This window comes from Pongo pygmaeus, chromosome 19 (assembly GCF_028885625.2).
Source record: "Pongo pygmaeus isolate AG05252 chromosome 19, NHGRI_mPonPyg2-v2.0_pri, whole genome shotgun sequence".
Classification (NCBI taxonomy): Eukaryota; Metazoa; Chordata; class Mammalia; order Primates; family Hominidae; genus Pongo; species Pongo pygmaeus.
Window position 1 is genome coordinate 51,703,384 of NC_072392.2, and position 24,721 is coordinate 51,728,104.

Consider the following 24,721-nt stretch of genomic DNA (forward strand, 5'->3'; position numbering starts at 1 on the left):
GAAGCTGGGGCTCAAGGGCAGAATCACATGCATTTAATAACTTATGGGAGTTATGGAAACAGGTGGGCATGACCAGGGGCCAGAGGCCAGGAGTGTGGGTGAGCTGTTCTAGGGGAGAGTAATGAGATATAGGATGGTCCCACTGCCCCTGGCCTACCTCTGGAGTTGGAGTGAGAGCAGTGGGTTGCCCCTTTGCTCAGATGAGCAGATGGAGTCTATATTTGTCTTCTGACCCACTCCTGCCCAAGGCCCTGTGTGGAGGTGAGGGAACATCCCTTCTGTTCCCGCAGCTGTGAATCCAGTGTATACATGGCCATCCTTTTTGCTTCCCTCCTACCCAACATGTTCATGTGCCTCAGACCCAGGACTCCTCCTCAGGTGGAAGTGGAGCTTGATTAAGCCGGTGAGGTTGCAGGCCCTCTGGAGGTTGGGGGCTGCTCTCCAATGGAGCGGCTGGCTCTTTCTCCTCCTTTCCTTCCTCCTCCTCCTCACCTACTGAAGCTCCATCTACCCGGGATGCCTCCCCTCCCTTGCTGCCCAGCACAGCTCTCAACAGCCTGTCCCTGGGGGGCTGCCTGGCTGGACCCAGGAAGACATAGGCCAGTGGCTTGGGGATTCGTGAAGGCTGCTTCTCAGGCCTGTGGTCTCTCCGGGGCCGAATCCTGGGTCTCAGCTTCAGCTTGTAGATGGACGGGACCCTCTTGGGCTTCCGGAGAGTTCTCCTGCCCTTGCTCAGACATGCCTTGGCTTTGTCAGAGTTGGGGTCCAAGGGCAAAGGTGTGGGGGCCTCCGGGCTGGCAGACGCAGTAGAAGCCGAGCAGTCCTGCCCTCCCTGAGGTGGGACCTTCCTCATGTGGGTGCCTTCGGCACTCAGGCTTGCCTTTGTCCTGGGCCCATTCTGTCTGGCTCCCAACTTCCCTTTGAGGCTTCCCGGTCCTGGGGTAACAGCTGGCTTAGGGGAGCCAGTCGGGGCTGGCTTCCAGGCTTCCAGGTCCACTTTAAGGAGGGGTGGGGGACCCTGAGCCAGTTCTTGGATGACTTTGTCATAAGGACCCCCAGGCTCAGGCCACTGCCCAACGAGGCTGGGGACGTAGACCCCACTGCGAGGGATGACCCCAGACCTTGTGCCCTGTGGACAGGCACTCTTGACTTCTAGCAGCTTCATGTTGCCCAAAATCTCCTCTTCAAGGCTACAGTAGATGGCTTGCTCCTTGTTTCTGCCCAGGGGCAGAGGTGTGTACTGCCCCTCCTGCTCCTGTGGGCCCAGGTCCCAGGACTCTCTGGCCTCTGCCATGACCTGGATGTCCAGCTGCTGGTCCTCCTGCCTCACTTCCACAGAGCAGTCCCCACTCGTGGACCCAGCCAGGTCCACGGTGACGGCCCTTAGTGGGATGGGGTCTCTCCCAAGTTCTGTCCTGGGACTTCCACTTGTAGCACCAGGAAAGCTCCTTCCTGGTGTCGGGGGGCAAGCAGGGGGCAGCCGGATGGGGATCTTGGTTAGGCCTTGGACAGAGGTTGGAGAATGGACAGACTCTGGCTCCCTGAACTGGAAGAACGCACCCTTGACCTCATCCCGGAGTGGCAGCCTGAGGCCCAGGCACTCGGCTGGGCTACAGGAACGAGGCAGGGGAGATGGTCCTCTTGCTGATATCCCTTTGGTGGTGGCCTCAATGGCTCGGAGTCTTTGTGGGGTGGGGTTCCTGGCATCGGTTCCCCAGCTGTCTGTTTCTTCATGAACCCAAGATGTGGGAATCCTTCCCCTGGGGAGTTCAGGGGGGTATCTCTCCTCCCTCTTTCCTGACAAGGTACACTGTGGGTCTCGGCCCTTTTGGGTAGATGAGGACTGGGGGCTGGGTGGGCTGTCCCCAGCTGTCGGCTGCCTCCAAGATGGGATGAGAGACCTCTCCTGGCACCTGAAAGAGAGAATCACAAGGCTGCAAAGGGAGACTCATCAGGCCAGCAGGGTCATCTAGTGTGGTCCCTGGCTTTGGGCAGTGACAGTCTTTCCCCAGTGAGAACACCCAGGGGGCTAGACTTCATGCTGAATGAAACCTATGCTCTCTCTCCTCCGTGACTGCCCAGAAATCCTCCTTATGGCAGTCACTGCCTAAGTCTATTCGCCCTTGTTCCCTGTGTAGCAGATAGAAGGAAGCCTGATCCTGGCCTGAGGTGACTTCAGATCCTTCGAGGGATGGCCTCAGACCAGTTGCAGGGCAGTGGAGAGACAGAGGGGAATGCACAGTCTCTGTCTTAGTCTCTGCTCTACCATGCATTGGTAGGAAACCTTCAGTAAGTCTGTTCCATTTCTGAGCTTCAGCCTCCTCATCTGTGAAATGGGAAGGCATATGAAGTAACCACATTATCCCAAAGGTACTGGGTATGCTTCTGGTTCCAAAACCTGTGGTCTCGGGGTAGAGGCACTGCCGAGGATCTGCTCTTTTTATCTTGGAGTGTGGTGGCCTCTGAGAATGTGCACTCCAAAGGAAAAAGAGCCCCATCCCTGTCTCTTCTACATACCTCAGGAATGGTGCCATCTCTCTGGAGTCCCCTGTCCCTGCTCCCCGTTCCCTGTGGGGTCTGGGGGAGGATGGGGTGGGGGGCCTCAGCCTTCGGCCTGAAGAGGTATATGTCTTCCAGTCCACAGGGGGTGGCGGGCTCTGTGAGCGGCTGATGGTCATTGTAGGCTGGGTCTGTGAGGGTCCATCCTGTACCCTTACTTCATGCTGCACTGGTGGGGCCGGGGGCTTCAGGAAGCTGCCTGGCTTGTGTGCTACCAACAGTCCCCCGGAGAAAGGAGAGAAGAGAAGGGTTCAGTTCCTGCCAATGGGGCCCATTGTTCTTCCCCTAGTGGTCCCATGCCCCACATCCCACATTAAAAACAGTGGAACCTACAGTGGCAACACCAGAGTTTCTTTACAGGAGGGGCTTAGGGGACCCAGCTGGGGGATTTATTTAAAGCTATGTTTGTAGTGCCGGTACACAACTTTCCCTTAGAGCATGTGCTTATTTGGAGTGGCTGGAGGCGTTGATGGAGATTATGGAAGAATTAAAGACCTTCCAAGTCACACTTGGTGCCAACACTGTGGATCCCAGAGCCAGACCTAAGCTCTGCTAAAATGCACCGTGGCCAAATGCTGCTCCTGCGTGTGTTGCACACCATCTTGTGGCGACGTTTAGTACTGTACTGTGCCCAACTACTGCCTTCCTTCTTCCAGCCTCCCGCACGCCTCCCCACCTACCTCTCCCCGCCTGGAGATCAGACATACCTCCCACCTCTGCCTCCAGCCTCCCAACCCAGAGCTACGCCTTTTCAACCAACCCCACAGGGAGAGGACCCTCAGGGGACTCACAGAGGGATGTGCAGCGGCAGGGGTCATGTTTGTCCAGATAATGGCCCAGTGTGTCCCAGCCGCCCCCTACACGTACCATCACATGGTTCCGGAGGATCTGAGGGGGCAAGGATGAGGTTAAGGGCAGGGTGGAGGGCAGCCCCTCTTCCTGGACCAGCTTGCGGGCTTCCAGCACCCACTCAGGGATGCTTTCATCCATGTACTCATCCACACGTAGATGTATGTGTGTGTTGTAAAAAGGCAGCCCGAATCTCCTCCTCCATGACTGGCATCAGATAACACATGCAGTCAAGGTGGGAGCCAGGCTGAAAGCTGTCCCACAACTGGTCAAGGGATCCCAAAGGCATTGTATAGCCTGCCCCCAGAGCACTCCTTTTGCTGTAAACGGTTTTGCATCTGTACATGTCTGTACCCAAAACAGGGCCCTAATGCCACTGGCTTTACCCCTGTGGCCTGTGTGAAGAACCCATGGGAGTCCTGGTCCCACTCCACCCTCAGGCAAGTCACATGTCTCTTCAGGCTTCAGCTTCCTGTGTTGGAAAGTGGGGTCGCAAGTTCTTGTCCCTACCTGCATAACAGGGCTATTGCCTCAGGTCTAGGGGAGGGCCCAGAGAGCTGACTCTGCTCCCAGGTGTGGCCTGTGCCCAAGGAAAGGGCTGGGCCATGCTCCAAGTTGCTGGCCACTCACGTGGGTACAGACCGTTTCTGGTGAGGCACAGCCAGGTATTGGGGTAGGAGGCACATTTTCAGACCTGTGCTGCTACTCACTCTGCTGAATGTACCCCCAGGCAAGTGGTAGGGGTGGAACTGTGGGGTCCGTGTGGCTGGGGCCATGCACTGAAACCAAACTTGGGGTTCTCAAGCTGCTTCCTCTAATCAAGTCTGTGGGTGGAGTGGAATGGAAAAGTGTGAGCACCCTTCTCCATACCCCACTCCGCCTGAGAACATGCTCTAGACTAGGCTACGGTGGAGGAAAGGGAGGGTGGTGGCTCTGGCTGCCCTGATGGGAGGAGGAGATAGGCTTGCCACCTTTGCCAGGGATCTCCTGGAATTCTACCAGGGAGAGAAGGAGAGTTCCAAGGCCTGATGGCTTGGGGTGAATGATGATCTACTGTCATTGTCCTCAAGCCTGGACAAAGTCCCATATTCTGGGAGGTGTCATTGTTCCAAGCCTGGGCAAGGTCCCATATTCTGGGAGACTTACTGTCATTGTCCCAAGCCTGGGCAAGAAACCCTATTCTGGGGGTTCCTTGACCCCCAGCCTGGACTTACCCGGATGAAGATGAGGGTGTTGGAGTTGCCCACACGGTACTTCCCCTCAGACACTTTGACCATGGAGAACTGCACTGGGCACGTGCAGTGGCTCACGAGGTTCTGCACCTGCAGGCGGGTGGTGAACTCAGCCCTCTCCTTTGCCCACTCTGGGTCAAAATGTGGGGCCTACCTGCCCCCAGGTCACCCCTGAGGTTTCTGCTGAGGTCAGGGCTGGGGAATGAGAAGCAAGGAGGGAGTAGATAAGGCTGTAAATGACCCAGTGAGAACGAGACCTGGGTGGTCACCCATAGACCTACCTACCATGAGGTCCAGAGCTAATGGAAGCGGCGGAGTGTCACAGGGGGACTGTGGGATCTGACAGGCTCAGGTCAGTGCCCTGTATCCACTGCATCATAGGCTTTTCATTAAGAAACCTGCCTGAGCTCCATTTTCCCCAAGGGTTAACCACACAGAACTGACTGCTGTGAAGTGGCCCTCTGTGCAGACCCTGTTCCAAACACTTCGTATGTGCTGGCTCATTTAATGATCACAGCATTCATAGAAGGTAGGTGCTGTTACTGTCCCCATGCTGCAGATAAGGGAAGCCAGACACAGAGAGGTTAAATAATTTGCCCAAAGTCACACAGCTGCAAAGCAGTGGAACTAAGACTTGAACCAAGGTGTCTCCAAGAGTGCCACAGTCGGTGTTCTTGAAAACTGTCCCAGCAGGGGTTAAATGAGAGGGGCATCCAGTGCTGGTTTGGTAAGAACGCCTGAGAAATGACATGGCCATTAATTACTACGCGTGGTTAGGGTTGAGGCTCAGAGTGGAACCCTGCCTTAAAGCCACACAGTGAATTCGGGGCAGGGTGGACAGTGGAGCTCAAGAAGGGGGTGGGTTAGAGGGGGCTGGAGTGGGACTGGGGAGGGGAGCACGAAGCACAAAGGGAAGGGGGCCCTGAGGGCGTGTGCAGAGCCCCTCACCATCTGGTCCAGGTTGCGGAAGTGGCAGGGCTGGCGCCTGGGGGGCGCTGGCGGCGAGGGGTCGGGCGCGGGCAGGGCCAGCTCCCGCCGCACCTCCTCCTCGATCTCCTCCTCCAGCTGCACGAGTGTGGGCGCCGCAACGCCAAAGCGCCACGCCCGGCGGCCCAGCTCCAGCAAACACAGCACCACGTTCTTCACGTTCTTGCGCAGCACCAAGTCCTCCGTCTCGAACATCAGCACCTCTGGAGTGGAGGCGGGGAGAAAAGGGCAGAGGCAGCGTGAGCCCCCAGAGGACCTGAGCCTCCGGGGCAGGGGCGAGCGGGGAGGAAAGCCCTGGGGTCATCCCCGGTCTGGGGCAGCAGACATGGGGAGTGGTTTCGGTCTCAGAATCTTGGGGTCAAGTCAGCCCCCTAGGAGGGGTCTGGGCGGAATTGCTCAGGTGCTGGGTACAGACACTCGGCCCATCTCACAGGAGAGGCTGCAGGTGGGAAGAGGTGACAGCAAAGCAAAGGGACCTGGAGACTGGCTGTGAGTGTGGATGAGAGAAGGATGAACTCCACCTTCCCCTCTCCCCACTCAGCTTGCCTGGATGGGTCCAGGAGCAGGAAGCGGTTTGTTCCACTTTCCACCCACGCCTCTCCCCTCCGATCTCCGCCAGGCATCTCAAACTCAGCTCCCATCCAGGCCCAACCAGGCATGCTGAGGACATGCTCTGGAGCCAACCATTAAGGCTGGAGTCTTGACTTATTACCAGCTGCATGACCTTGAGTTAGACCCTGAGCCTCAGTTTCCTCTTCTGTAAAATGGGGATGTAGTCTATTTCGTGGGGTTGTTGTGAAGATTGGATATGCTAATAGTTGTTAACCATTCACAATGTCCAGCACATGCAAGCATTCCTTAAAGCACTAGCTTCTATTAACCTTCCAATTCTGCTCCTCAGTGCCCGGCCACCAGCCAGTAGCCCAGGCCTGACCCTTTCCCCAGTCTCACCCCTGCCACCTTTGGCCTGGAGAATGGCACAAATGAAACCAGTCTCATCCCATTCCTGGTTTCAAGGCCAAGGAGATGAAGGATCCTGACATGTCACTCCCTGAGCCCTACAAGCCCCAGCCTGATGGGGCCCCTCGCTGGCGTCATCCCATCTGTCTCCTCCCATGTTCTCTCCTCATCCTAGCCCTGTGCCCTCACCACCAGGCTCTCCCTAGTCATTCACACACCGTGCTTTTTCTGTGCCTTTGCCCCTGTCGTCCCCCCTGCTTAGAATTCCCTTCCCACAAACTTCTATTTATCCCTCAAGACTCAGGCCAGCTGGGTGTGGTGGCTCACACCTGCAATCTCGGCACTTTGGGAGGCCAAGGCGGGTGGATCACTTGAGGTCAGGAGTTCAAGACCAGCCTGGCCAACATGGGGAAACCCCATTTCTATTACAAATACAAAAATTAGCCGGGCGTGGTGGCGGGCGCCTGTAATCCCAGCTACTCAGGAGATGAGGCACATATAATCGCTTGAACCCGGGAGGTGAAGGTTGCAGTGAGCCAAGATCGAACCACTGTACTCCAGCCTGGGTGATAGAGCAAGACTCAGTTTCAAAAAAAAAAAAAAAAGACTCAGGCCAAATTTCCATCCTTTATGATGCAAACTTTCTCAGCCCCATTCCACCTAATCAGGCTGCTATTTCCTCCCCTGGCTCCCAGCACTACACCTCTACATCAAGCCTTTGCCATAGTAGGCTATAATTTACGTATCTATCCCTCTACCTCTCTCTTTTTTTTTTTTTTTTTTGAGACAGACTCTCACTCTGTCACCCAGATTGGAGTGCAGTGGCGCCATCTCAGCTCACTGCAACCTCTGCCTCCTGGGTTCAGGCAATTCTATCTCAGCCTGCCACTATGCCCAGCTAATTTTTGTATTTTTACTAGAGACAGGGTTTTGCTATGTTAGGCTGGGCTGGTCTTGAACTCCTGACCTCAGGTGATCCACCCGCCTCAGCCTGCCAAAGTGTTGGGATTACAGGCGTGAGCCACCGCACCCAGCCTTCTGCTCTCTTGCTAGACCATGAATTTGTTGGGCGCTGGGTCTCTTTCCTCTCTGTCCTTGGTGCCCAGCAAAGTGCTCAGCACAGAAGAGGTGATTGATATATGCTTATTGAAGTAATCATCAACAAACATTTATCAATCATCAATGTATTTATTTATTGAGAATTTACTATGAGGTGGGGAAACTGAGGCATGAAAAAAGAGCTGGCTCAAGGCAAATCTAGAATGAGGATCCAGGCTCCTGCCCCCCAGAGCTAGCCTGTGCATTTGAGAAAGGACCAATACCCCCCAAGATAAGCATCTGGGGTGGGGATGAGGGTGCAGCGTGGTTACCTTGGATGCCCATCTCCTTTCGACACCACTGGATGAAGTTGGAGACATTGTCCCTGGCCTGGAAGGTACCTGGCTGGGCGGCCCCATTACAGGAGACCCCGACCCGGGGCATGGGAATCTTCTGGGCTTGGGCAGGTGCCTCAGCCAGGAAGGCCAGGGCAGAGTCGGTGACAACGTTGGCGTGTTGGCACAGCACCAGACCCGTTTCTAGCACCTGCAGGAAGTTGGCCGCGTTGATGTCCAGCCCATAGAGGTCGCGAAGCCACTCAGCCAGGTCTTCCTTCATGGCCTCCAGGTACTGCTCACTCGACTTGAAAGGCCGGATACTGCACACAGGTGGCCCTAGGGTCCCGGGCCTCCTCCTGCCTCCCGCAGGCTGGGACATGGCTGGACCCCCACAGGGGAGGAGGTGAGCACCTCCCCTCTCCCACTGCCGCCTCTTTCCTCCCACCACTGCTGGGTCTCGGCTGGGTTCTCCCTGATTCTGAGGTTCCCGTATACTCGCTGAGAGCCCGGGACCTCCAGCGCTGCTACTTGCCACTGGCTTCAGCCGCCAGGCCAGGCCCAGCCCCTGCTCCCCCACATTCCTCGGTCCTTGCCAGAGCTTTCCCTGGTGGCCCTGCAGCGACCTTGCTCTCAGGCCGCCCAGTCCACTCAGGGTTCACCCCTCTCAGGCCGGGTGGAGGTGAGGACACTCCTCTCTTTCCCCAGGGCTGGAGAGATCAAGCTGGCTGCGTCCTATCCTCTGCTGAGTGCCTCCTACCCTCTGCTGGCTGCGGCCACAGAGCCTGGGGTGGCTGCCGGCCTCCCCACTCTGCTTTCCTCCCCTCTCCTTGGAGACAGCGGCTGCTACAAACACTCCTTGTTAACCCTGCCCAGCAGGCGAGGACTGCCCTGCAGAACCGAGGGAGAGGGAGGAGAGGCTGGGGCTGGCTTATCTCACGGGGCTGGCCAATCTCACAGGGCTGGCCAAATGGGAACTTTGGGGGAGTGGAGGGAAAGCAGGGGTAGGGGTTGCCATACCCCTTGGTGTTTAGTGAGTACAGGAGAATGGGAATGAAACTGACATAGAAATAGAGCCCAAAACTCATGAGTTTAGCTTAAATCCTGTGTGACCATCATATATTACCTAGCCTCTCTGTGCCTTAGTTTCTCAACTGTAAAATGGGGGTAATAATGTTTACCTTTTTGGTGTGTTGTGAGAGATAAAGAAATAACGTATATGAAAGTATCAGACCACCAGAACTCACCGGCAGGCACAGGTCTGAGTGGGTCCCAGTTCTCCCAGCCGCTGTTAGCAATATGATCCCCACTTTCTCTGAAGAACCTGCCCCACCCCCCACACTAACCATGTGATTGTGCTAGAGCAGGCTGTGGGTCATAACACCCCACCCCCATGGCCACAGCAATGCATTAATTCAACCAACATTTCTTGGTTGGTCACGGTGTAAGTGCTGCCTGTAATCCCAGCACTCTGGAAGGCCAAGGCAGGAGGATCACTTCAGGCCAGGAGTTGGAGACCAGCCTGGGCAACATGATGAAACCCTGTCTCTACAGAAATAATACAAAAAAAATTAGCCAAGCATGGTGGCATGCACCTATAATCCCAGCTACTCAGGAGATCAAGGCTGTACTGAGCCATGATTGCACCACTGCACTCCAGCCTGGGCAACACAACAAGACCCTGTCTTAAAAAAGAAAAAAATCTTGAGCACCGACTATGTGCCAGGCACAACTGCAGGCCTGAGGATACAGCAATAAACAAAAAAGACCAGGTCCCTGACCTTATGGGGGCTACTTCCATGTTACCGAATGGTGAATGACAGATAGACAAATAAATCTAAGGCTGGGCGTGGTAGCTCATGCCTGTAATTCCAACACTTTGGGAGGCTGAGGCAGGTGGATCACTTGAGCCCAGGAGTTCAAGACCAGCCTGGCCAACATGGTGAAACCCCTTCTCTACTAATACAAAAATCAGCCAGGCGTGGTGGTGGGCGCCTGTAATCCCAGCTACCTGGGAGGCTGAGGCAGGAGAATCACTTGAACCTGAGAGGTGGAGGTTGCAGTGAGCTGAGATCGTGCCACTGCACTCCAGCCTCGGCGACAGAGACTCCATCACAAAAATAAATAAATAAATAAATAAATAAATAGTCAGATGGTGATCCATTCCAGGGAGACAAATAAAGGACTAAAGGAGGCGAGAGTGTGCATGGAATTTTCTATAAGATGGTTAAAGTCCTCAGGGATAAGGTGATAATTGAGCAAAGACCTGAAAGAAGATCGGAAGCATGCCCTGCAGCTGTCTGGGGGAAGAGTGTTCAGGCAGAGGGACAGCCAGTGCAAAAGCTCTGAGGACCCCATCTCTACAAAAACTTTTTTTAAAAGTTAGCCAGGCATGGTTGGCACATACCTGTGGTCCCAGCTACATGGGAGGCGAGGCAGGAGGATTACTTGAGCCCAGGAAGTTGAAGTTGTAGTGAGCTATGACTGCACCACAACAGAGTGAGATCCTGTCGAAGAAGAAGAAGAAGGAGAAAAAGAGTAAAAGGAGAAGAAAAGAAGAAGAATCCCAAAGAGAGGTAGGGTATGTAGGATAAGAATCTAGGAAATGAGGTCCTAGATCATGCAGGGCCTTGTAGGTGACTCCGAAGAGTCTGGCTTTTTCTCTGAGTGAAATGAGAAGTGCCCTGGAGTGTTTTGAGAAGTGTAGGGGTGGCCGGGCACGGTGGCTCACGCCTGTAATCCCAGCACTTTGGGAGGCCAAGGCGGGCGGATCACGAAGTCAGGAGATCGAGAAGAGTAGGGACATGCTCTAATTCAGGCTGCTGTGTAAAGAACAACTGCAGGGGCAAGGACAGAATCAGGGGGACAGTTAGGCTACTGCAGTCATCCAGGGCAGAGCAAGGGTATCTTAAACCAAGTGGTGCCTATGGAGGTGATGACAAGTAGTCACATTCCATATAACCCTTGAAAAGTTAATAGGAATTGGTCCAAAACAGGGTTCCTTGACCTTGGCGCTACTAACATCTTAGGTCAGATAATTCTTTTGCTGTGGAGGTTGTCCTGGGCATTGTAGGACATTTAGCAGCATCCCTCCCTGGCCACTACCCACCAAAAGCCAGTAGCACCCCTGCCCCCATTATTTTTTTTATTTTTTATTTTTTGAGACGGAGTCTCGCTCTGTTGCCCAGGCTGGAGTGCAATGGCATGATCTCGGCTCACTGCAACCTCCACCTCCTGGGTTCAAGCGATTCTCCTCTCCCAGACTCCTGAGTAGCTGGGATTACAGGCGTACACCACCACACCCGGCTAATTTTTTGTATTTTAGTTGAGACAGGGTTTCACCATGTTGCCCAGGCTGGTCTCAAACTCCTGAGCTCAGGCAATCCACCCACCTTGGCCTCCTAAAATGCTAGGATTACAGGCATGAGCCACCACACCTGGCCCCTTGCCCCCATTAAAACGACCAAAAATGTCTCCAGACATTAACATTTGGCAATGTCTTCTGGGGGACAATGTCCCTCGGGGGCAAAATCCTCTCCCTCCCCACTGAGAGCCACTAATCTAGGAGGTAAGCATGGGACTCAGCTAGTCCAAACAGCCCTTCCCTGGGCTTTTAAAATTAGAGCTATAGGGCCAGGTTCTTTTCTCAATCAGGTGGCGAAGATTTGGGGGATGCATTCCTATCACACAGAGAAAGCCCTTCTGCAATAGAGGCAGCCACATATCTGCCTTTATTAATTAGGGCCAAGCTAAGCTGCTATATATAACAAAAAGGCCACTGAAAACAGTGGCTCCCACAAAAGAAAAGTTTATTTCTCTCTCTTAGAGACAGATGATCCAAAGTAGGCAAGTGGCTCTGCTCCATGAAGTTCTCTAGGCACTTGGTTCCTTTCTTTCTTGTTGCTTCTTTAGGCCATTGTTGTTACCTACATAGTCAATGCTGGCCTCCCAGAACCTTGTCCTCAGGCTGCAGTAAAGCAGAACAGAGAGGACAGAATGGACCAAGTTCCTCTTTTTTTTTTTTTTTTTGAGACAGAGTCTCGCTCTGTCGTCCAGGCTAGAGGGCTAGAGTGCAGAGGAATGATCTTGGCTCATTGCAACCTCTGCTTCTCAGGTTCAAGTGATTCTCCTGCCTCAGCTTCCCGAGTAGCTGAGATTACAGGTACACCATCATGCCTGGCTAATTTTGTATTTTTAGTAGAGACAGGGTTTCGCCATGTTGGCCAGGGTGGTCTTGAATTCCTGAGCTCAAGTGATCTGCCCACCTCGGCCTCCCAAAGTGCTGAGATTACAGGCGTGAGCCACCATGCCCAGTGGAGAACATCTTAATAGAAAGATAGGCCGGGCGCAGTGGCTCATGCCTGTAATCCCAGCACTTTGGGAGGCCAAGGCAGGCGGATCACTTGAGGTCAGGAGTTTGAGACCAGACTGGCCAACCTGGCAAAACCCCTGTCTCTACTAAAAATACAAAAATTAGCCGGGCGTGGTGGTGGGCACCTATAATCCCAGCTACTCGGGAGGCTGAGGCAGGAGAATCGCTTGAACCCGGGAAGGCGGAGGTTGCAGTGAGCTGAGATCGTGCCATTGCACTCCAGCCTGGGGGACAAGAGCAAAACTCCATCCCAAAACAAACACAAAACATTCAATGGACCCTCCTGGAAGGTGGAACGGCCTCAGTGGATAGGAAGCTGGAAGTGGACCATCATCTGGTTGGTTCCTGATTTAGACTCCTAAGGATTACAGAGGGAATAAGGGTCCCCAGAGTTCAGTGTAGCCTGGATCCAAGGAACTGCATGGATTGGGGCAGGGAAAGACAGAGACCAGTGGTTGGGCAGCTGAGGAGAAAAGAGAGGCAGAGAAAGAGGGTAGAGGGACCATGTCTTCTGCCTCCCACACCATCCTATTTGCAGGTCACTGGCCGTGGCAAGCCTCAGGGTTTTCTATTTCCTAAGAGGACTCAGAATAAGTCATAGGGCCTGTCTGAGTTGTTCTCCAGGGACAAGGGAAGAAGTATTTTCCTCCCTTGAGCATGTTTAAAAAGACTGGGCCAGACGCGGTGGCTCATGCTTGTCATCCCAGCACTTTAGGAAGCCAAGGCGGGCAGATCACTTGAGGTCAGGAGTTCGAGAACAGCCTGGGCAACATGGTGAAATCCTGTCTCTACTAAAAATACAAAAACTAGCTGGGTGTGGTGGCGGGTGCCCATAATCCCAGCTACTCGGAGGAGGCAGAATTAGCCACTGCATTCCAGCCTGGGCAACAGAGGGAGACTCTGTCTCAAAATAAATAAATAAATAAATAAATAAATAAATAAATAATAAAAAGACTGTAGGAGACAAAAATGAAATTGTTTTATAACTTTATTCCATGAGTCCCACTTGATGAAAGTTACCAATTACAACTGGTCTAGGACAATCTTGTCAACCCTCTTTTTGCCATAAGTTGGTTTAGGAATGGGTTTGTGTTCCAGTTCTGGCCAATGAGATTGAAAGAGAAGTCTGTTGGAGAGCTTCTGAGAAGTCTCTGCCATTCCTTTTCTTTCTGCTTCGGTCATAGTTGCATGAAGCCACAATGCCTGGAGCTGCAGCAGCCATTTTGTAACCAAGAGGAGACAAGGAAGGCAAAGAGGAAAGGTGAGAATAAGCAGGGCCCTTAATAACTCCATCAAGACACTGAACCAATCCTGGAGCCCTTTATTAAGTAAATTAATAAATTTTATAAAGTTTGAGCTATTATTAGTTAGGCATTATGGATTTGACTAGCCAGTTACATCTTAATTGACATGATGCTGTAAGTTTAGGAGGCCCCATTCCTTTTCTCTATACAAATGTAAGATGTTGTTACAAATATTCCCAATCAAGTAGCACTTACATACTATCTTACTGGATTATTGTTCTTTGTTTTTCTTAATAAAATTTTTTTTAGAGATGGGGGTCTTGCTATGTTGCCCAGGCTGGAGTGCAGTGGCTATTCACAGGCACAATTATTGTGCACTGCAGCTTCAAACTCCTGGACTCAAGCAATTTTCCCATCTCAGCCTCCTGAATTGCCGGGACTATGGGTTCCCCTCACTGTGCCCCGCTTAGATATTATTTTCTCTTAAGTTATATTTATGGCCCAGCCAAAACTAATACTGCATTTCTGTGTTATACCTGTTAGAAGTTAAGGAGCTATTTATACTATTAATTTCAAAAGTTAAAATTTAATATGAAAAAATTGTAGCTTTACCTGTGATAACTGACTTTGTCTTGTCGTTTAGATATTATTTCTATAAACAGCAGAAAATAATGCTTGAGCTTGCCAATAAAATATAGCCCATTCTCTTCTGGTTTCAAACAGTCTCTTTTGGAGAGCGATTCAGTCAATTCTGAGTTTTCACTCATTACCGGGATGGTTTCACCCCTCTCAAGAGGTCTCCCAAGCTGATGTCTGAGTGCAGGAGGCATGCATATGTTCCTGGAGCTAGTGGGATTACCTGCTTGCTCTCATGTTTTCCATGAAGACTGTATTAGTCCTCTGTGAGATCAATTTCTAGTGTGCTGGCTGGGCACGGTGGCTCACACCTGTAATCCCAGCACTTTGGGAAGTCGAGGCAGGCAGATCACTTGAGGTCAGGAGTTCAAGACCAGCCTGGCCAACAGGGTGAAACCCCATCTCTACTAAGAATCCAAAAATTAGCCAGACATGGTGGCACACACCTGTAATCCCAGCTACTCAGGAGGTTGAGGCAGGAGAATTGCTTGAACCCGGGAGGCAGAGGTTGCAGTGAGCTGAGATCATACCACTGTACTCCATCCTGGGCAACAAAGCAAGACTCCCTCTCAAAAAATAAATAAAATAAAATAAAATAAAATAATAAAATAAATTCTAGTGTGCTTTTATGCTAGCATGGGTTGTTTGACAATCTGACTTTTTATGAAGGTCCCACAAAACCCAAAACAGCCTTGGGAAGAGGGAATGCACATCCTAAGGATGGATGGCAAAGGGCTACTGGGCAGATTAGGGTTGGGGAGGCAGGATGAGAAGAACGACCATGCCAGGGGACACTCTGTTGTGGTGTCTTGGTGGGATGGTCTTTGCACAGGCTCATTGGTTTAGATGTGCCTGCCAGGGGCATTAAATCTTAGTGAGTGTCTCAATGAGATTGCTCATGGTGCCAGTGTCCATGGGTGACCTCCAGCAGTGGCCTCCAAACGGAATTGTTCCTGTAATGCGATCTTGACTGTGTTCTTATTCGCCACCCTTCCTTGACTCCTATCCAGTTCTCAAGTCTTTTGGTCACTCTGTGAGCTCTCACTATTCTTTCTCTTTAAATCAACCAGAGTGAGCTTTTGAATTTTGCAATCAAGAGCCATGATGGCTACAAATGCTTTCAGTAAATTTAAGGAGAATGAGCTTGTTGGGAGACAATTCTCCTTGGGCCTTTTGTGTTTATGCATGTCTTGAAAGCAGAGGCCCTGACTTTTCAAGGGTTTTTGTATAAGTGAACAGTCTTGGAAAATAGACGTAGTGCCTCCTTTCTGAGCAAACAGCAGGTTTGCTCACTACCCATTATAAAAGATTCAGGTTTCCTGGCCAGGCGCAGTGGCTCAGGCCTGTAATCTGAGCACTTTGGCAGGCCGAGACGGGCAGATCACGAGGTCAGGAGATCAAGACCATCCTGGCTAACACAGTGGAACCCCATCTTTACTAAAAATACAAAAAATTAGCCAGGTGCGGTGACATGCGCCTGTAGTCCCAGCCACTTGGGAGGCTGAGGCAGGAGAATTGCTTGAACCTGGGAGGTGGAGGTTGCAGTGAGCTGAGATTGCGCCACTGCACTCCAGCCTGGGCGACAGCGAGACTCTGTCCGCCACCCCCCACTGCCCCCCCAAAAAAGATTCAGGTTTCCTAAGCTTGGGATTTCTCTAGTAATGCAAACCTCTGCATATACTGGTACCCATTGGCACTCATTTGTGTCACTCATAGGACACCGAAGCAAGGGAAGCTGAGGCAAACAGGCCGAAGTTGCTGCGCCACGAGTAATAAAGTCCTTTGTCTCTGACTTGGAGCCTCATGTTTTCTGGAAGCACCCATGAAACTACAACTGGTTAACATGGTAGCTTGCAAATAGGATAACATTTCAGATCCTTCACAGTTCTTGATAGGGTTGCCCCCTTGTGACTAGGAGATTCCTGGGGGCCAGGTCTGCTCTCTGTTCTCCAGCCCATCAACTTGCCTCCACCAAACTTAGACGCCCAAAGGAAGGGACTCCATCGCCCTCCACTCCAGACTTGGATGGAGGATCGCAAATCACTATTAGACTGGGCTCTCTTTGAGGTCAGCAACTTCATCTCAACAGATGGAGGGCTTTCCAGAGCTGAATCTGTCCATTGTCCATCTGCACATTCCTCTCTGTGCCAATATACTCCACTTCGAGTCCAGGAAAGGAAAGGATTTTCCTGAAGCTCCTTGATTTTACTCCCTCCCTCACCGCTGCCCCCCCACAAATACACAATATCCAGGAGCTATACCAGCCTGGTGCCCCAGTCCTACTTCCTACTGGACTTGGCACCATTCCCTTGTGTTCCTTGGTACTGGCAATGAAATGGAAATAGAAGTGGAGAGCATGGGGTGAAGAAGGATAAGGATAAGACAGGAGGAGGAGGACAGAATATAAGGATAAAAACAAACCCAATGCTTTCAGTGCTTCCCGTAGGCCAGGTAAAGCCTGGTACTGTATTACTATCTCTGACTTACAGATGAAGAGACTGAGGGTCAGAGAGATACCATGTTGAACATCAGATAACTTTTATATTTATGTGGTAGAGCTGGGATTTGAACCCAGTTTATTGGGGGCCAAAGCCATCCTCTCTTCCCCTTTAATGCCTTCCTAAGAGGGAAGGTAGGAGACACCTGAGTTATTAATGCTTTGGGAGGCTCTGGAAAAGGAAATTATTCCTGGGCAGAGCCTTATGGGCAGGTGAGGTTCTAGCCCTACCCCTTGTGATCTAATAGAGGCCCTAGACATGAGACAAAGTTCTATGGGTTCTGGGCACCCTCTCACATCCCAGTCTCTGATCAGGGAAAGCAGGGCACAGCCTTGGGAAGAATGGATAAGCATGGTGAGTGGGGCTGGAGGCAGGGTGGGGCTGGAGGGCAGGACCTCTTGACCCTAGCTTGGACAATCCAGCCCATCGCCATGAAGTCCAACCTTTTCTCAGTTACTCATCCATGTAGCTGCAAGCCCTCTCCTTTCCCCTTCCTGAATACTCCTTTTTTTTTTTTTTTTGAGACAGAGTCTTGCTCTGTCACCCAGACTGGAGTGCAGTGGGGAGATCTCAGCTCACTGCAGCCTCTGCCTCCCGGGTTCAAGTGATTCTCGTTCTTCAGCCTCCCAAGTAGCTGGGACCACAGGAGCATGCCACAACACCCAGCTAATTTTTGTATTTTGTATTTTTAGTAGAGATGGGGTTTCACTATGTTGGCCAGGCTGGTCGCGAACTCCTGACCTCAAGTGATCCACCCACCTTGGCCTCTCAAAGTCCTGGGATTACACGCATGAGCCACTGTGCCTGTGCCTGGCCTGTGTTTTTTTTTTTTTAGAAACAGTCTTGCTCTGTCACCCAGGCTGGAGTACAGTGGTGTTGTCATAGCTCACTGCAGTCTCAACCTCCCAGGTTCAAGTGATTCTCTCGACTTGGCCTCCCAAAGTGCTGGGATTACAGGTGTGAGCCAGCACATCTGGCTCCAGAATAGTCTTAACATCTGCTTCATCATCTCTACCTGCTCCTGTTCAGACCTTTGTCTTCTCTGGCCTGGACCACTGTAATGACTCCTAAGTGGGGTCTCCCTCTGTCTTGTCAGAGGGAACATCCTAAAACACAGTTTGGAACATGTCCCTCTACAAGAATGTTCAGTGGCTCCTCACTGCTGAGAGGCAAAGTCCAGATTCCATAGCGCAGCACTCAATGTCCAACCCTTTGTTTTCAATTCCTTTTCCTCCTCCCCTTCCTCTTGAAACATCTCTGGAACCCTTTTCTAGCTGTGAACTAGGCCTGGCCTTTTACAACCAGAAGGCTAGAACACCAATTATGAGCATTCCCTTTGCTCTTTAAATAGGATGGACTGGGATCAATAGAAAGGTTTCTTTTTCTTTCTTTCTTTTTTTCTTTTTTGAGACGGAGTTTCGCTCTTGTTGCTCAGGCTGGAATGCAGTGGCGTGATCTCAGTAAACTGCAACCTCCGACCCCTGGGTTCAAGTGATTCTCCTGCCTCAGCCTCCAGAGTAGCTGGGATTACAGGTATGCACTGCCACACCTGGCTAATTTGGTATTTTTAGTAGAGACGGGGTTTCTCCTTTTTGGTCAGGCTGGTCTCGAACTCCCGACCTCAGGTGATCTGCCTGCTTCGGCCTCCCAAAGTGCTGGGATTACAGGCGTGAGCCACCGTGCCCTGCCTAGAAATGTTTCTTGACTTTTCCATAGCAAACTCGACGAGTTGTGTCTTCCCTGCCTTCCTCCCCTCTTTCCTTTACAAACCTAGCTATCCAGATGTGACAGACACAGGATGCATGAAGCCTGGTGAATGTTTGCTGAATGGGCGGGGGACACCTTCTAGGGGAGGCCAGCTTAGTTTCCATGTCAGCCCATGAACTTCCTGCTGGGGCTACTGCTTGTAGTTGTAGTAACTGTGCCCTGAACAAAGGCACCAGCAAGAGGGGACAGTGGTGGCTGAAGTCAAGCCTGGAAGAAGGAAGAAGCGTCTTTTCCTAATTGGCTCACCCTAAGGACAGCCTCTTCCCAATTGGTCTGCCCATAGAGGGTCCTTTTTCCATTTCCCTGACTATAAGGCACCTTTTCTAATCATACAGAGGTGCTGTAAGCCCACCCGCCTGCCCACCCCACCAGCGGAGATGCTGGGCTTCCTTAAGGCAAGACCCACTTGGAGGAAGGAAATCCCGTTCAGAAAATAAAATATTCTATAAATAACCACCTATTAAAATGCGATCAGTGGCCAGGTGCGGTGGCTCACGCCTGTAATTCTAGCACTTTGGGAGGCCGAGGCGGGCAGATCACGAGGTCAGATCGAGACCATCCTGGCAAACATGGTGAAACCCGGTCTCTACTAAAAATACAAAAAATTAGCTGGGCGTGGCGGCGGGCGCCTATAGTCCCAGCTACTCGGGAGGCTGAGGCAGGAGAATGGCGTGAACCTGGCAGGTGGAGCTTGCAGTGAGCCGAGATGCCACCACTGCACTCCAGCCTGGGCGACAGAGCGAGACTCCGTCTCCAAAAAAAAAAAAAAAAAAAGGATCAGTAAGCCAGGGGAGGTGGCTCGTGGCTGTGATCCCAGCACTTTAGGGAGACCTAGGCAGGAGGGCTGCTTGAAGCCAGGAGTTCAGAGACCAGCCTGGGCAACATAGTGAGACCCTGTCTCAAAAAAAAATTTTTTTTTTAAAATTGTGGAGACGGGGTCTCACTCGTCACCTAGGCTGGAGTGCGGTGGTGCAATCATGGCTCACTATAGCCTTGACTTCCCTAGCTCAGCTTCCTCTCACCTCAGCCTCCCAAATAGGTGGGACCACAGGTGTACACCATCACGCCCAGCTTTTTTTTTTTTTTTTGCAGCGAAATAAAAAGAGTCTCACCTTGTTGCCCACACTGGTCTCGAACTCTTGAGCCCAAGCCATCCACCTGCCTCGACCTCCCAAAGTGCTGAGATTACAGGCGTGAGCCACCATGCCTGGACTTAAAAAATTTTTTTGAGAAAGTATCGAGGGCCGGGCGCGGTGACTCACGCCTGTAATCTCAGCACTTTGGGAGGCCGAGGAGGGCAAATCACCTGAGGTCAGGAGTTTGAGACCAGCCCGGCCAACATGGTGAAACCCCGTTTCTACTAAAAATACAAAAATTAGCAGGGCGCAGTGGGGCGTGCCTGTAGTCCCAGCTACTTGGGAGGCTGAGGCAAAAGAATCGCTTGAGCCCGTGAGGCAGAGGTTGCAGTGAGCAGAGATCACGCCACTGCACTCTAGCCTGAGCTACAGAGAGGGACCCTGTCTCAAAATAAATAAATATATAAATAAATAATAAAATGAAAAATTATTCTGGACCCTTTCTCGGGGACAGCAGGACTGCCCTGACCTCCTCCCGGCCCGCAGGTGTGAAGACCCCCTTGTGGAAGAAGGAAACGGAAGAGCTCCGGGCCGAGGAGGCGGAGCAAGAGGAAGGGAAGGAGGGGTCGGAGGACGAGGATGAGGATGAGGACAACCAGAGGCCACTGGAGGACAGCGCGACGGAGGGCGAGGAGCCGCCGCGGGTGGCGGAGGAGGGCGAGGGCCGCGAGCGGCGCTCAGTGTCCTACTGCCCGCTGCGCCAGGAGTCCAGCACCCAGCAGGTGGCGCTGCTGCGGCGCGCGGACAGCGGCTTCTGGGGCTGGCTCGGCCCCTTAGCGCTGCTGGGCGGCCTAACAGCTCCCACCGACAGGTGACTGCGCGCTCCTCGACCGGGGCACGAGGGAGGCGGTGCCGTGGCCCCAGGGAGGAGGGGCGGCCCCAGGCACTGAGCGCCTGGTCCCCGCCGGCAGGAAGCGGAGCCTCCCGGAGGAGCAGTGCGTGCTGGAGATCCGGCGACGACCGCCGCGCCGCGGGGGCTGTGCTTGCTGCGAGATCCTTTTCTGCAAGAAATGCAGGAGTCTGCACATCCACCCAGCCTATGTGGCGCACTGCGTTCTGGATCACCCGGATCTGGGTAAGGCGGGGGCCGCTGGGAGCTCCTGAGCGCCCCCACTCCCAGCCTTTGTGCCCTCCATCATTTCCTGGCCCCAGACCCCCTACCGACCTTCTCTCTTGGAGCTCGGAGCCCTCTTCGAAGCATTCCACAGGACTGCCCCTTCTCAGCTGCTGCCCAGAGCGCCCCCATCCGTCAAGAAGGCCCACTGTTGGTGCTTGGTTCCCATCTGTCACCTAGCGCCCCCAGCGCAGAGCCCAGCATAACCTAGAGCCCGCTGTCAACAGCGCCCACCGAGGGCTCCCCGCCCCCACGCAGCACCAGCGCCACCGCACACCTGACTCTGTCCGCTCACACAGCCTCACCTTCACCTCTTGGGTATTTCAGATCCGCTCTGACCCAGTGGGCAGAGTCATCGCCTAGAGAAAATAACCTCAGGGTTCCCGCATCACTCTGACAAACCTGCCTCTTTCCCTGAAACCATTCAATAAAACCTCTGATCAAAGTGTCAGTGCTTTGAGGTGGCGCAGGTGGCTCCGCGTGGGGATGATCCTCCTGGGGTTCAAGCCAGAGGTAAAAGTGTGGGCAGGGAGCCTCTTCCCTCTCTACCCCAGAACGGTACAAACATTTGTATCCAAAGGCAAAGACCCTTCTGCCCACTGCGCAGAGAAGAAAGTGAACGGGCAGGGCCAACAATGGCCCTGGGGAGCCGAAGGCTGAACCCTTGCCAGACCATTCTCGCCTCCCCTAGACGCCCTGGCTTGCTGAGGTCAATGCTGTGCATACCAGGCACTAGCAGGTGTGGAGGGGTGGGAGAAGCCTGGAAAACCAGATGCTAAAATAAATGCTGGCATGGGTGGAGGCAGAAGACAGGGAGGCTGGGGAGCTGGTTCCTTCTCCAGGAATCCCAGCTATTCTTGGCCAGACAGCAGGAGCTTTGGGAATGCCGCGTGTGTGGCCTGGAGAATGGGGCCATTGTGAGAGCACAAGGCCACCCTCAGCCTGCAGGGCTGCCTGTTGTGGAGGCTGCATCCCCAGCGCCTGCAGTGTTGCGGAGCCCCAGGAAGGCCCCTTGACCTCTCCCTGCTGCACATCATTCTCCATCTGGCCTGGAGCTGCAAGGACATTTTGCTTTTTGAGGAGAGGCAGGCCCCCTCTCTCCATCACAGCTCTGCACACACACACACAGCTGCCTGGCCCTGGCTTGGATGGAAGAGCATGGCCCTGGCCTCCCCTGCACCCATGCCCACCTGCTCTCACAGCAAAGGATGGAAGAACTGCTCCAAGGAAGGCTGCTTCCTGCCTCTTGGCCCACCAGCTGAAGGCACCTCTTTATTCTAGCCCCAGACAAAAAGCCAGGGACTGGTAGGCCTGCATCAGTCTCCCTCCCACTCTGCGTCCTGACCCCACAAAAGGCCCCTGAGGTTGGAGACGCCTGTGCCTTCATCCCCAACCATGCTTCCTAGGGGTGGGGCCTCTAACTAAATATGACACCGTTTTTCAAGAACTGAGCCAGGAGGTCCTGAGGAGAAGGGCACAGTCTTGCAAAATGGTCTGTAATATCTCTGTTGAGTTTTTCATCCCCCTGCTTGGATCCCAGTGCTGTCACCTCTTGAAAGGAACTGTACCTTTAGCAGAAGAAACAAAGGCCTGGGGAGGATAGAAGTCCTTGGAGGAAAGGGCCAAGGGATCTGGGACCCTTTTTTGCTTTTCCTAAGATTGATCCCACCCCCACCTCCATGTGGTGGGAACAGACAAAGACAATGCTGCATTCTTCAAGGAACAAAGGCAGACAGACTTCCAGATGGAGGCTTTGCTGCCCGGTCTTCTGCAGAGGGACTCAGAGGCTTCTAAGATGGGTTCTGCCCTGGGGGTGGGGAACATGATTTCGCCCTGAGAGCACCACCAGTTTCGGAGGTGAGGAGGTGCCTTCAGAACAGGGCGCTCCCCGAGTTGGCATGCCAGCAGCCCATCCAGGGCAGCTCGGTGGCCCAGCGGCCCGAGGTGGTCGCCCGCAGTTTGGCCTGGTCGAGGCGCCAGTAGCGGTCGTCTCGGAAGAAGATGATGGAGCCATCAGGCCTCGGCAGGGCGCCGCTGACCTCCTCAGGGATGCCTCCCCAGTCCTGCAGACTTCGGGGGTAGTAGGGCTCCACTTGCAGTCCCCCTCGGGCCAGCACGTAGTAGCGGGCACCCTTGAAGAGGATGAGGCGGCGCAGAGGAGGGAAGAAGAGGGCGGCGTCGGGATGGCGGGGCAGGCCCCCTGCCCGGCACAGCTGTGGGAGACCCCACACTGGCTTGGGGCCCCGGAACCTCCAGCATCGACCCCCTGTGGGGAATTGGGAGAGCCAGGGTGAGCTAGAGGCTGTCACCCATTGGCCCTCTACCCCACCTCTGTCCCCCATACCTCTGCTCTCCTTTAAGCTGGAGCCCACGATGGTTGGTATTCATGTCAATCAAACGGATTGCACTACAAATTAGTTATAAATAGCAGGCTGGTAGTAGTGACTCCTGTTATTGTCTAGACTTCCAGCAGGTGGCAGCAGAGGGCAGATAGCCCCGAAAGGAAGGCCCAGAGCTTTCTCCACTGCCGTCGTTACTAATAATTATATGAGGGCAAGGATTTTTGTTTCATTCACTGCTGTATCCCTAACATATCCAACCATGACTAGTGCATACAAGGCATTCAATATTGGTTGAATGAATGAACAAATCAATGAATACTATTTACCTAAGTATTACCATGTATCTAGTAAGATATTGCACACTCTTCAGGCAATATTCTCTTTTCATATTCCTTCCCCAGCAAATCTGAGGTATTGTTTTCCCCATTCGAGAAATGCACACTCTAAAAGTTAAGCGACACATCCAACCCCACACAGCTAGGATTCCAAGGAAGATCCAGCTCTTTCTGCTGAATTGCAGAACTCCAGAGCAGTCCTCTGCTTCCCTCTAGACTCCTCTCTGAAGCTCTCCCTGGGACCTTGACACTTGCTGCTCCCTAATCCATCCCTGAAAGGTATCTTCTGATAGAGAGTCTTCCCTGGGGTCACAGGTTCAAATTGGAATAGAGACTCCACCACGGACTCGTGTGAGAGTCTTCCCCTCTTTTGTCCTCTTTTGACCTTGGGCTCCTTCCCCTCTCTACGGCTCAGTTTTCCCAGCTGCCCCAGAGCCAGTACCTTTGAAGAAGTAGAAATCTCCATCCTCCAATGACACTGCAGCAGCCTCAATGTTGGGGGACAGCCCGACCCACCTTTCCTGTAGTGGACGGGGCTCTGAGACGTTGCCATCAGCTGCCACCTCCCAGAAGTGGCTCCCTTTAAAAATGTACAGTTGCTGTTGCCTGTCTGCCCAGAGACGAGAGGGAGTTGAGGAGTGACCATCAGCTTCCTGCTGTCTTTCCAGGGAAGATGCCGTCCTGGAAGCCAGTTTCCCAAATGGACAAGCGCAGGGTATGGTGTGTACAGTTGGCACAGGGGGGAAAGTGGGCAGGGAGAAGCAGTGTTTTGCTGGGTGTGGGGTTGCTACCTGCAGCGTGCCTGTGGCTTGGGATTTCTGGCTTTTACAATCCATCCCCCCACCTTGTACTACAGCTCTGGAGACCCTAAGAGATGTGGAAGGAGAGAAAGAAGCAAAGCACCAGTGGGACCTTCTTACCAACAGTGATGGCATCAAAGGAAGAGTGGCAGTATTTAGGGCCCTGCGTTTCAGGGCGCCTTCCTTGGGGGCTGTGGGAGTCCCAGGCCTCAAAGTCAGTGAACAGCTTTCCTGGGAGCTGGATGGCCACTGAGCCCCCTAGGGGCTTCCCTTTGTGAGTAAGGAAATAAGAGAGAGAACACACATAGGGTAGAGGGTATGCTGTGCACTCAAGACCTTCCCTTGGTTACTTTCATGATTATCTAATATGAGGGGCAAGGAAGGAGAGTGGGAATGGGGGTTAAGAGTTGTTCCTGGGCCAGGAGTGGTGGTTCACACCTGTAATCCCAGTACTTTGGGAGGCCGAGGCAGGCAGTTCACTTGAGGTTGGGAGTTTGAGACCAGCCTTGCCAATGGT

At 53.0% G+C, this 24,721-nt stretch overlaps 3 protein-coding genes across 9 annotated transcripts in view; 1 reads left to right on the forward strand and 2 right to left on the reverse strand.

The window, feature by feature from the left end:
* Positions 1 to 11: 11 nt before the first annotated feature.
* GAS2L2 (growth arrest specific 2 like 2) lies at positions 12 to 8,752 on the reverse strand. Its single transcript, XM_054457980.2, has 6 exons — positions 7,958 to 8,752; positions 5,589 to 5,830; positions 4,623 to 4,730; positions 3,351 to 3,447; positions 2,518 to 2,770; positions 12 to 1,913 (listed from the first exon to the last, which is right to left on the reverse strand). The coding sequence occupies exons 1-6, from the start codon at positions 8,340 to 8,342 to the stop codon at positions 356 to 358; spliced, it is 2,643 nt and encodes an 880-aa protein (XP_054313955.2). The 5' UTR covers positions 8,343 to 8,752; the 3' UTR covers positions 12 to 355.
* An 8,199-nt stretch (positions 8,753 to 16,951) lies between these two features.
* C19H17orf50 (chromosome 19 C17orf50 homolog) lies at positions 16,952 to 21,964 on the forward strand. 4 transcript variants are annotated; one of them, XM_054458310.2, is made up of 4 exons: positions 16,973 to 17,064; positions 20,100 to 20,424; positions 20,525 to 20,688; positions 21,055 to 21,964. In XM_054458310.2, the coding sequence occupies exons 1-4, from the start codon at positions 17,052 to 17,054 to the stop codon at positions 21,063 to 21,065; spliced, it is 513 nt and encodes a 170-aa protein (XP_054314285.2). In that variant the 5' UTR covers positions 16,973 to 17,051; the 3' UTR covers positions 21,066 to 21,964. The 4 variants fall into 4 exon arrangements, with proteins under 4 accessions (XP_054314284.2, XP_054314285.2, XP_054314281.2 ...); XM_054458306.2 differs by having other exon boundaries at positions 17,001 to 17,064; positions 20,766 to 21,964; XM_054458308.2 differs by having other exon boundaries at positions 17,008 to 17,064; positions 20,838 to 21,964.
* The window catches only part of MMP28 (matrix metallopeptidase 28), a 29,841-nt gene continuing 27,083 nt past the window's right edge, over positions 21,964 to 24,721 (reverse strand). For 2 of the 4 annotated variants that reach the window (XM_054458302.2, XM_054458304.2), the window contains exons 6-8: positions 24,325 to 24,474; positions 23,847 to 24,085; positions 21,964 to 22,993 (exon numbers count right to left, since the gene is read on the reverse strand). In XM_054458302.2, coding sequence (XP_054314277.2) covers positions 22,508 to 22,993; positions 23,847 to 24,085; positions 24,325 to 24,474 — 875 coding nt within the window. In that variant the 3' untranslated portion in view covers positions 21,964 to 22,507. The remainder of the gene's footprint in view (positions 22,994 to 23,846; positions 24,086 to 24,324; positions 24,475 to 24,721) is intronic. The other 2 variants (XM_054458303.2, XM_054458305.2) reach the window with 2 other exon arrangements.